Genomic DNA, 12,517 nt, shown 5'->3' on the forward strand with positions numbered 1-12,517 from the left:
AGGCAGTTCAGGTTGGCCTTGAGTTCACTTTGTAGCCCAGGCTGATCTCAAACTTGCAATATTTCCTCTGCCTCAGCCTCCCAAGTGCTGGGAGTACAGGCATGTGCCACCATGCCCAGCTGCATAGTTTCTTTAGACAATTCATTTAAGTATATATAAAATCAAATTTAAAAATGAGAAAAAAAACCAAATTCCTTATTTCTGAGGTTAAAACTTCATTTTTTTTTTTTTTTTAAATGTATTTAGTGCAGGGTCTCACTATGTAGATTGGACTTGTAGTGATCCTCCTGTTTTTCGCCTCCCAAGCACTGGGATTATAGGTGCGCACCATCACACCCAGTCTCAGTCAGTCTCAGCACTCCCTGGGGGTGCGGTCGGCACAGCAGGCCTGGCCCTTGTGTCTTCCTAAGCAGGGGCTTTAGTCCGCTGAGCTATCTGGCCAGCTCCAAAGCTTTCATTTGATATCCTTATCTGACTCCAACAACCATGTTCTTGGTTACAGAATCACTCATATAGCTATGCTTCCTTCTCCTAAAGTATTTTTGAAACAATTCCTGTACATTAGTATCAGCCATTAAAAGCTGCATTGGGGCCAGAGATATAGCTCAGCAGCATAAGTGTCTGCCTGGCAAGCACACAGTCCCAAGTTTGATTCCCAGTACTGCAAAAAACAAAAACAAAAAACCTCCGCATTTGCGGCCAGAGTGATGGCTCAGTGGCTTAAGTGCCTACCTGGCAAATATAAACTGGAGTTTAATCCTTGGTACTGGAAAAAAAAAATCTATCTCACCCAAACTGAAGCATTTTTACCCGACCCCCTGTTATATCACCAAGAGAATACCTCTTTTCTTTCATTTTCCCACAGTCGATGACATATACAACATCATCGATAGTTATGGATGTCTCAGCAATGTTGGTGGAAATTATAATCTTAGTTACACCTGCTGGAGGTTTTATAAACACAGCCTGCTGCTCTTCACTGGATAAGGATGAGTGAAGTGGGTGAATAACACATCTGAAAGCAAATAAAAAGCACATTAAAGATGCTGGCACAAAGCGCTGAACTTAGATCTAGTCAGTGTATTTGTACTCAAATTCCCAACATGAATTCAGCTTCTGCACACTATCCTCAAGGTCCAACTCTTCTAAATGGGCAGAGCCTTTCTGAGCCTTATCTAGTAACTAAAAATCAGTTACCAACCTGTGAAAAATAGTAAATAGTCAAGGAATAAATAGTTTAAGATTGTACAAGCAACAAACGTAAAGCAAACTAAGTAGCAAAGAATAATCTTTCCTCTACCTTTAAATTCAGAGAAACAGAGACAAAGACAATGATGTAAGCTATTTCCTCCTTATGCTTCTAGAAATGTTCATCTGTTAGCTGGCTTTCCCTTTAGATATAAATATACACCCTGGGTGCCATGATACTAAAATAGCATTTGAAAATTGTCTTCTCCCAGTGCCCAGCTGGCAAGCATAAGGCTCTGAGTTCAAATCCCAGTACCAAAAAAATATTATTTTCTCTCAAAATGCTAGCATTTTTTTGTTGTTCTGAATGTTACGTTTGCTTCTATCTTCCCCTCCTTACCAGGAATCTGGAAACTAGAATTACACACAAGTATGCTGAGTCATTATGCTAAGTGAAGAAAAGTATCTTTGGTGGGGCAGAGCAACTGATTTCTCCAGGCAAAGAGGCTTGCCCATTTGCATCTGGCAATACCGTGTGCCTAAGGAGAAACACCAGAGTCTACAGAGGCGGGAGACTGCTGAGATCCTTCTGTTACTAAATTCCTAGGTAAGTGCAATAGATAATTAAGGATGTGGAAGCAACTAGCTTACCGATTGCTACGTCTGTTGTTGAAAAGAGCATTAGACTGCAGCTGTTCATACAGCATTTTGATTTCTGCTAGTCCTGGTAAGAATACAAGAATAGCACCTGGGTATAAAAAAAGAATAAGATAAATGAAAAAGAAAAGTTAATATAGATTATAAAGCTAATTTACACCAGCAAATCTTTTTTTTTTTTTTTTTTACCATATTTGGTGCAGGGTCTTACTACACAGCTCGGACTCATTGATCCTCCTGTTTTCAGCCTCCCCAGTGCTGGGATTACAGGTGTGCACCACCACGCCTGGGCTCAGTGGCCGGCTCAGTGTGCCTAGGGGTGGGGCCAGTACAGCATGTGGTGCTGGCGATCACACCCCTGTCCCTGCACTTGCCTAAGCAGGTGCTTAGTTGGCTAAGCTATCTCACCAATCCACCAGCCAATCTTGTAAACTGAGATTTTTTTCACTATCAATTTTCTTTGTCAAGTCCCCAGTGACTTAAATGAGTAAGTTGTTTGCTACACATCCTTAACTTACTAAGGAAAAAGTGGAGTGTCTCTACCTTTCTAAAACAGGAGGAACTGAAGCGTGAAAATGCATAATGCCCCAAGCTAAACAGAACTTGTTAGCCAAGCTCTTTGAACATTTCTTAGTGCACTGCCTGCTGACATTGTTTCTACAGAAAATTATCCTTTGAACCTTATCAGACTGGAAGATTCTTCCTCAATAATTAAACCTATAAAGATTTTACTAAAGATGAGAAAAAGAAACTCACTGAATGGTCAACTGAGTAATCTAAATTCAGATGTATCTTAAAGAGGCAATGTCATATTAATAGCCATGGGGAGCTGGTGAGATGGCTCAGTGGTCTAAAGCACCTACTTAGAACAAGCTTAGCAAAGCACAGGGACCGCGGTTCAATCCCCCAGCACCACATGCCAGCCAGCCCCGCCCCTGGTGGGCTGAGCTGGCCACCCCCCCACAAATAAATAAAATTTAAAAAAAAAAAATAGCTCATGGGCTTCAAAATTCTACATTGAAGGATATGAGCAATAAGAATGGATAGTAGTGGATTACAGTGCCAGGATCAGTCACGTACTCAGTGAGCAGTTACTTTGTTCGTGCTTTATTTACAAAGAGATTGATAGCCTCTCTTCACTAGTTCCTTTCTAGCTCCACAAATACTGGATACCTATGTCGGCTCTGCCCTAGTCCAACAGGATATAAAACAAGAACCTACCCATAAAGAACACAGAGTCTATTATTTAATCACAGTTACTTTCTCCACTACATAAATAAGGGATGTAACTTACTATAAAATGGAACGCTGCAGTAAAAGGGCTGAAATAGATCCTGCAGGACTACTAATACTTCATTCTAGACAGTGTTCATGCGCCTTATCTCACTGGATCCTCCAGCCAGCATGAGGGTGTCAGTTCCCCCACAAGTGACTCGGTAGCTGGGCCACGGCACAGACCCAGACCCAGGAAACTTATCAGACCTCAAAGCCGCAGTCCTGAATGTATTCCTTGCAGCTCCGTGTACAGAGTTTACGGGTCATTCCGGTGCTCAGGACTAGAGTCCCATTCGGCCGGGGTCTGAGCGTTTAACCTGTGGCCTGAACAACAACAGTTACCTGGAGGGTAGGAGTGCTTGCCATCCACAATCCACTCCAATAAGGCTTCTATTAATTCAAGATTAACCTTCTCAAAATCCATGATGGACATTGTTTTGATGACTGATTTGCTGATTCCTGAAAAAAAGGAAAAACTCAGAAGAATAATTATATCTTCTTGAAGACAAAATGCCTGTGAAGGGGGTGAGTGCTGAGTTGACTTAATAATGTCCATATTTAATATACTTAAGTTTTTTATTAGTTTATTGGTATAATTTAGATATACATAATGCTCACATTCATCATAGGGAATTTGTACCTGTACTGATATGTCTTGATTCCTCTTTTTTTCTTTTTAGTCTACCAGAAAATACAGTTTTCCCAGAAGTACTTTTTTGTGAACAATGACCCCAAATGCAGGCTCCTGCCTGTTGTAAAGCTTGATGGGCCGCTGTTAACCCTTCCTTCCTTCCTTCCTTCCTTCCTTCCTCCATTTCACCAGCACATATTTATTGAAACTTTAAGTTCTAGAGACAAAATTCAGAGTCAAACACATTTCAGAAACCCTTTCAGATTTAATCAAACCAATAGACATCACCTGGAAGTCCAGGTAACAGTAACTTGTGGAAGGAAATGGACAGAGACCATAGCCTTTACTAGCTTCTGGGCTGGTCAGCTAGCTAGCCAGCCAGCCTACCTACTTGCCTGCCTGCCTGCCTGACTGTCCATCCGTCTGTCTTTCTGCTTGTGCACTGGGCAATGTACCCTGGGAGTGTCAAGCCTGTATCCTCAGCCCTTTCTTTGTTAAATCTGAGACAGGGCCTTACTAAATCACTTAAGCTGGCCTCACACGTGCAGTCTTACTCCCTCAGACTTCCACGTAGCTGGGATTCTAAGCATGCACTACTGCACCTGGCTTTTTAAATAAGGAAGAAGCAGCTCAAAAAACTAAGCAAACCCATAGAGATCATGTATAGATTATGTTGTTTACTGTTCTATGCAACTCCATTATTTAGATAGAGAAGCTGAGACATAAAGAGGATAAGGAGTTTGCTGAAGATTATGTATATTTTTTTTTTAAGAAAACTCTGGGAGTTGAACCCAAGTCTCTAAGAAACAAATCTCTTCCGCCCTTACACTTCAAGATATTGGGAGTAAATAATGTTTCGGGCTATGTGCACTTCTTATATTACAGAACAGTGGCTAGTCTCCTTACTTCTGATTACCATTCCTCATCCAGAGTTGGGAATAGTCTTTGGAAAAGGTCAAAAAAGAAAACTCACTTGCCTCTTACCGCACAGAAGCAGTAACAGTAAGGGGCTGGAGGTTCTTTCCTATGTAAGGCAAACACCTTCTTTTTGCTTCTCACTACACAGAACAGGGATGGAAGCCCAGAGAATATAAAGGGCAGCCGAGGGCTGTCACTAGTCTAAGCTTTAAGGAAGAAGGCGAAGAAGAACTACAGATTTTCTGTATATTCTGCCCAGCTTATGCATAAGCACAGAAAACCACACAGGTTCAGAGTATCTGTATGACAACTGGCATGGGAGGAAGAAGCACCTAGTGACATAAATCAAAATGCTCAGTACAGATGCTACTGTTCTGATTACTGGAAGCAGGGTCTCACCATGTTGCCCAGTCTGGCCTCTAATTCCTGGGCTCCAATGTTCCTCCTGCCTGAACTTCTCAAGCAGTTGGGACCAGTTATATGTCACCATGCCGAGGTAAGTCATGTTATTTTAAAATCCTGTGACTAAGGCTAAAACTACTGGGTGAAATTTACAAGATATATATCATCTCTAAATAGTCTCAGATGTCTCTACAAATGACATAACAAAGGGAATAAACTGGAGCTATGCAGGACAGAACCTTAACTAAGTGACCCAGTTAGCTTCACTAATGATGGGGAAAATCAACATTTTGTACCTCCTGATAAACACTAAGAACATTTTTTTTATGTACTTAGTACAGGGTCTCACTACACAGATGGGACTCACAGTGATCCTCCTGTTTTCAGCCTCCCAAGTGCTGGGATTACAGGCGTTCACCACCACACACATTAAGAACATTCAGCCCTAATTATGCAACTTAAATTTAATTAAGGGCAAATATCAGACACACTTCAATGAAAGGACATTTACAGAATCATCTTTAAAACTGTCAAGGTCCCAAAAGCAAATAAAGCTAAGGAGCTGTTCCAGATCTAAGGAAAGACACAGGGATACTAAATGCATTACGTGGTTCTGGATAGGACTCTGGACCATGAGGAAAGAGCAATGATAGACACTACTCAGATAACTGGTAAAATGTAAACATGGACTACTTGGATTAACCAGATTATCAGTGGTAAGTGTCCTCATCTTGACCACTGTAATGTATTTTTATGTAAGAGTGCATCCCTATTCTTAGCAAGCACACATCAGTCTTAGAAGTAAAATGGAACAGCACATCTGAAGTGTACTCTCCAAAGATTCAGGAAAAAGAAACAAACATACACACAGAATCAAAGACAATGACAGAGCAATTAAAGTAAAATATTAATCAGTAAATTGGGGCAAAGGGTATAGAAGGCTTACTGTAGTTCTGCAAATTCTTTTCTAAATTTTAAGTCAAACTGCAAAGATATAAATTGCTCAAAAACAATTTATATTTTATATTTATTTTATTTTTACTTATTTTTAAATCAATGAAAAGTTATACATTGGTCAAGAATATAATTTTTATTTTATTTATTTTTGAGACAGTCTCATGATTTAGTTCGGGCTGGCCTTGAACTCAGCAATCTTGCCGCTTCGTCTCTCAAGTGCTGGGCGTACAGGTGTGTGCCACCACACCCGGCCACTCAAGTATATAATTTACATTTTACTCCCTCCCAATTTTTCTCTAATGGCACATATTTCTTAATAATCAGAAAAACCTCACTGGCAAACACAGTAATAACATAATGTAAATATGCTTTGGACCTGTTACTTTTCTAAGTTTAAGGTTCTGATGGCAATAACTGTACAATAAAGATTATATTTTTCTTCTTCTGGCCCATGGTGGGGAACAATACTAGAAAATTTCAGCATAATCAGTGTTTCTCTGGAAAGAAGTTTACCTTTATAGCGGACCAGGAGCTGCTTAAAATCTAACTGTTGATCGGGCACCGCGTCTTTGACGGACTCCAGGTCCTGGAGGTGGAGCGACAGCCGCAGGTCTTCTTCCACTTCCTCAAACGCAGTTCTGCTGCGCCTCGCTTTCAGTTTCTCCTTCTCCATCTGCTTTACGGAGCGCACATAGGGGCTCCCGTCATGTAACACGTACCTGTGAAGAAAGATGAAGGAATGTGAGCGTGGTGGGAGGTTGTTGGTGAGGAACGAAAGCATTCACCTACTTTATATGCTTAGGAAGTGGAACGCTGCTCTGTTCTGTCCCACTCAAGTGCTATCCTTCCTCCAGCTTGGGATTCTGCTGGCTGTGCCCTAGTTTTCTTTGGCAACACACTGGAATGCCTTTGATTCTGTCTAGGAAATCAGGTCAGAATTTGCAGGAAAGCCCTATCTGGGAAAAAGGGCACAGACAGTCAGAAGACACACCTGGGCAGTACCCGCGGTAACACTTCCCTTGCTTTCTTTTCTTCCATGCCTGTTGGCTCCACACCCAACAGCCTCAATTGTAATTCCCAGGCAGTGGACTCCTCTTGTTGCATCCAAATCTGGATCCAAAAATAGACTTAAACTTCACTTGCACAAAGTTCTACACTGAACATCTCTATAAGACCATCCTCAAAGTATTTCAAAACTCTTATTAGATAGTTTAGCTTCTGTGAATAATACTATTAGACATTATGGCAACTGAAAAACAACCATATTTGAAACCAGAAGTTCTGTATTTGAGTTTTATGCCACAAAACTTTTAGCAAATCAGTATCAGAGACCTCAATGATTTTCTCATCATGTGGGGGAAGTGGCCTAGGTAACTGCTTTGAAGCTATCTTTCTTAAGCCCTAAATGTTGCTTAGATCCCCTGGGGAAAGGTAAGGGATGGGAGCATGGCAGGCAAGCAGGGGTTCTATTCCCCTGACCTTAGGTCACTCCTGTTTTTTTATTTATTATTATTTTTTTTATGCTCTCCTATAAAATTTCATTTGCAGATGAGCTAGGCATGGTGGCACACAACTATAATCCCAGTACTCATGAAGCTGAGGCAGGAGGATAGCCATGAGTTTGAGGCCAGCATGGATTATATAGTGAGGCTCTGTCTCAAAAAAAATTTTTTTTCATTTGCAGGAAGTGTACTTTAGTTTTAAAGTGAGGTCTAAAGGCCAAGGATGCAGCAGTGACTACAGCACTTGCCTAGCATGCATGAGGTTCTAAGTTCAATTCCCAGTATAAAAATACTCAAATAAACAAAGACATAAAGAAACAAAGAAATAAAATGAAAACATGGTCTACAATGGACTATATAGTGAGACACAGTCTAAAAAAGAATGTGGACCTATAAGGGAAGTTCTTTCAATCTCTTTCTTCCAACCAATGTCTTGACCTCTTTTCACATTCAACATTCACTTGTTCATTTAACATTTACCAAATGCCTGTTCTGTGACAGGGACTGGTCATGACATCATAGTACATAAGAAAGAATATTATTCAAGAAATCTGGCATTGGGGCCAGGGAGATGGCTCAGTAGAATAAGCTCTTGCCTGGCAAGCACAAGGGCCTGAGTTCAATCCCCGGTTCCACAAAAAAAAAAAAAAAAAAAAAAGAAATCTGGCATTGACAGAGTTCCCCTGGAACTGCTCCACAGGGGAGGAGGGGGAGGGGGAGGGGGAGAGATGGAGGGAGACAAGGAGGGAGAGGTGGGGGAGGGAAAGGGAGAGGCGGGAGAGGGAGAGGGAGAAGAAAAAAAAAAAAAGAGAAAACCCTACAAGTTCTCAAGAAGAAGTAGCTGATTCATACAGAGGAAAATTTCATTCAAGTTGGATGTTACAGAATGACTAGATAAGCAAGAAGAGAGAAGGAATCAAGATGTAACGTAACAGTATGGCCTATGTGAGAAACACTAGGTCAGATAGCATTATGGTTTGTGTGGACAGGAGAATGTGGAAGGAAGGTAAAACAGGCTGCAGCCAATTGATATGTGCCAACTGTCCAGAGTATGGGTTACAGGAAGCTGGAGAAAGCCCATAAGAAGAGAAGGATTCTGACTCACTCCTCTAGGCAGTGAGTTAGAAAACTCGAGCAAGGCGATTTCCTCAGAAACTCATATTCAAGGGGAATAAGGCAGGACCTAGGTCTTCTCATAACAGTAAAATCTGAGAGCCAGAGGTTTTGGGTTTTTGACTTGATAATGCTATCCCATCTAATACATGTGGAGCTGGGCATGGTAGTGCATGCCTATAATCCCAGCACCTGAGAGGCTGAGGCAAGAAACACCTTGTGAGTTCAAGGTGACATGAGCTAAATAGTGAGTTCAAGGTGAGTCTGAACTACATAGTGAGATTCTGTCTCAATGAATAAATAAATAAATCACATACACATGAAATAGCCCTTATTAGGTGCTACACTTTAGATGTCTCAGAAGGTATCACGTGATCCTAGGTAGGCGTTAGGAAGGTGAGGGGATGTGTGTGCTACAGATGACTTGCTGTTAGGAGGGATCTGGCTGAAGAGAGAGTCACTGAGGATGACTTGAGGGTGTACCCTCCCCCCAGCTCCTCCCTGCTGCTTCCTGTGCTCCTTGAGGTAAGCAGCTCTTCTTCACCCCAGCCAGGCCTTCCATTATGCCATTAACCATGCAGACTGAAACTTCTCAGATGTGTTGAGGTGCTGGGCATTTTGTCCCAGGATGAGGAAAGTGACTAAGACATTATGGGCAGTTGGGGAAAACTGAGTTGTACTTAAAGGTGCTGGGTCTCAAAGGAGTTTTCATCCTAGAACATAGAAGTTGGCAATGAAGACATTGTTCTTGTCACAGAGAGCTAAGATGCTATGAATATAAGGTAGTAAGTGGGAAGCTTCATTGTGAGAAGAAACACGGGAGGGATAAAATCTTGGGGATTCTCAAGGTTAAAGAACAGTAGAGAATTCTGGTTGTCTACAATGGTTATTTGCATTTTCTACTCAATACTGAAATCATTTACAGAGATATTTTGCTATCCAGATTGTACTACAAGCTCCTTGAGAGCAGAAAGATAAGAGTAATAGCTAACTTTTGAAAAGTATATCCATACGGGGAGCAGTGACACACACCTATAATTCCAGCACTGGGAAGCTGAGGCAGGAGGACTGCCACAAGTTCAAGGGCTACATACTGAGTTCAAGGCCAGCCTGAAGTACACAATGAGATCCTCAAAAAGTAACCCTTCCCCAAAAGCAGGTCCAATGAGGCAGGCACAGCTCTAACCTGACAATCTTTAGCTCTCTGATCAATTGTCATCATACACCTGTGAAGCAGCTATTAACATCCTCATTTATGTATGGCGAAAGTGAGACATGGAATTTATACTACTTGCCAGACTTACAGTTAGTAAGGAGAGGGATTTAAACTCTGGCATTCTGGGGCCAGCGAGATAGCTCATCAGTCTAAAATGCTTAGGCAAGCTTAGGCAGCCACAGGTGACCGCAGGCCGTTTGATCCCTGGCACCACATGCTGTACCAGCCCTGCCTTCAGGACGGGCTGAGTCGACAAAAAATAAAAAATAAAAAAACAAAACAAAACAAAAACCTCTGGTAGGGGCCAGGGAGATGGCTCAGTAGGATAAGTGCTTGACTGGCAAATGCAAGGATCTGAGTTCAATCCCCGGTTCCGCCAAAAAAAACCCCAACCCGCTGGTAGTCTATTTGCTGAAGGAACGAAGAAAACAAAGTACTGAAATGGAAAAATCAGTAGAAGGACTAATACCTGTATTAGTATAATGGCATATTAAGGTATGACAAGATTTGATGAACCTTAACGTTTTGTTTACCTTGTCATAGAAACTGCATCTTCCAGAAAAAACTGATCCACAGGAAAGGTACGACCTAGAAAAACAAAAAAATATACAGAAAAGTTCTCAGAACACCCATTAAATTACCTTGCAATAGTTTTTGTTTTTTTTTTTTCTTTCCCTTGAAACAGGGTCTAACTACACAATTCAGGCTGGCCTTGAATTCACTTTGTATTCCAGGCTGGCCTTGAACACATGGAAATCCTCCTGCTTCAGCCTCTCAAGTGCTGGGATTGTAGGCATGCTCTTCCATGCTCAGCTTACCCAAAACTTTTTAAAGTCATATATAAAACTGAAGTTTCTTGGCAAGTGGATATATTACCTCCTTATTAATTGTATCATATGGATATGATTATATTTGTTATAAATGTTCTCCTCTAGAATGAGGGATAAGTACCTAATAATTTATTTCTCAAGTGAATTTTAAAATAATTATATTTGCTTATTAGAATGATACATATGTAATGATGCATTTAGTCACCTGGTATAGTAATAACTGGGCAGGAATTGAAATATTCTGAAAAGAGTTCAGCATTTAAAGTCGCACTCATTAGAATGACTTGAAGAGTTGGCCTCTGTGACACAATATCCTTCAAAACTAGCAGCAAGAAGTCACTAAAGGAAATAAAAGAAACATCTGAGGATCAATCAAATTCAGTCAACACATATTAGCAACTTTTGATGTATTTGGTGCAAGGAATAGTTAAGACTCATGGGAAAAAATGTAACTCCTAGGAAGACGTGTCATGCTCCTGGTGCGAAGAGATAGGGTCTGGCCCAGGAGGAATTGCTGAATTATTATGGTGGTCATCTAACATGGCTAAAGCCTAAAACAACAGCTTATCTTCCCAGAGACCACCTCCCCTCTTTTTCCCAACCCAGTCCTGGACACAATTTCCTTTCACTTTTCCCATGCCACAAGGGAGACCCCAATCAGCTCAAGTGTCATTAAACCTGCCCCTCAAACTCCGCCCCAGACAAAGGTTAAGTCTCAGCTCCCACTGTCTCAGGCCAGAGGATCCCCCCATCTCCCTTGGATTCTCTCTGTGTCTTTCAAGTCAATAAAGGCCTCTTTTATCTTTCCTCTCTCTTTATCATGCCGCCGAAAAACCTAACAAATATCATTAGGCTACTGATTCCCAAAATAAAATTAGTACAGTATCAATCACAATACCCACAGGATTAATGAACAAGTTGATAATTCTACTTCTTGACATCTACAAGAACATACAAAGGCATATCCAACAATCTGCATTATAGCACTGTTTATACTAGTAAAACACTAGAAATTATCAGATCCCCATCGAAGTGGTGACTGTAACAGTATCTGGTCACCAGAGTAACACAAGGTGGATTAAAATAAAAAAGAACTACACATAATAGTGTGAAAACACCCTTAAGACTTGTCAGAAGAAAAAAAAAAACCTAAGTTGTACAATAACACATAATATAGGAAAGAAATACCCAAGTGGTCTCTTCATTTCTGTCCCGATACAGCAATTAGTAATTCTGTTCAAATACCAACAGGAATGTACCGTTCTTTGCAAAAGCCTTCAGTGATTTCTCCTTGGAGCCTCTGATAACAAAGCTCTAGACAGGGTGTGCAGCTCGCTCTACTCACATCCTTCTGCCCACCTAGCCCGCTGCTCGCCCCTGAACTCTCCCAGTCTCCTCCACTGTCCCGAGGTTGGTCCCCTTACTCCCCCCAAGTCTTTCTCAAGAGATAACTTTCCAGCAGGGCCTTTCTCACCAGATTTAAACTCCAGTGCTCCCTCCTTTACGTTTTTGTTGTGATTTCCCTGCTTTATCTTGTTTTTTCCTCTCTTCCTTTTATTTCCCCAGGACTGGGGGTTGAACCCAGCTCTGAATACAGACCTATGCCTCTTTTTACTTTCTGCTACCTTGCCCAGCCTAGACTTTAACTTGCAATCCTCTAGAACCATGACCAGGATATACTAAGTGTGCAATGAATACTCCTTAACTTACAAAATGAGCTTAGCACTTGTAATGTGTATTTGAAAATAAAGTTCTCTAAAAAGTAAACATATATATATTTTTTTAATTTTTTTTATTTATTTGAGAGAGAGAGAGAGAGAGAGAGAGA

General features: G+C 41.1%; 1 protein-coding gene across 1 annotated transcript in view; it reads right to left on the bottom strand.

Annotated features, from left to right (window-relative positions):
• The window catches only part of Dhx57 (DExH-box helicase 57), a 56,796-nt gene that overhangs the window by 22,703 nt on the left and 21,576 nt on the right, over positions 1-12,517 (bottom strand). The window contains exons 10-15 of the mRNA XM_004627631.2: positions 10,895-11,028; positions 10,393-10,447; positions 6,542-6,747; positions 3,463-3,579; positions 1,840-1,936; positions 842-1,015 (exon numbers count right to left, since the gene is read on the bottom strand). Coding sequence (XP_004627688.1) covers positions 842-1,015; positions 1,840-1,936; positions 3,463-3,579; positions 6,542-6,747; positions 10,393-10,447; positions 10,895-11,028 — 783 coding nt within the window. The remainder of the gene's footprint in view (positions 1-841; positions 1,016-1,839; positions 1,937-3,462; positions 3,580-6,541; positions 6,748-10,392; positions 10,448-10,894; positions 11,029-12,517) is intronic.

This window comes from Octodon degus, unplaced genomic scaffold (assembly GCF_000260255.1).
Source record: "Octodon degus isolate 3935 unplaced genomic scaffold, OctDeg1.0 scaffold00020, whole genome shotgun sequence".
Taxonomy (NCBI): domain Eukaryota; kingdom Metazoa; phylum Chordata; class Mammalia; order Rodentia; family Octodontidae; genus Octodon; species Octodon degus.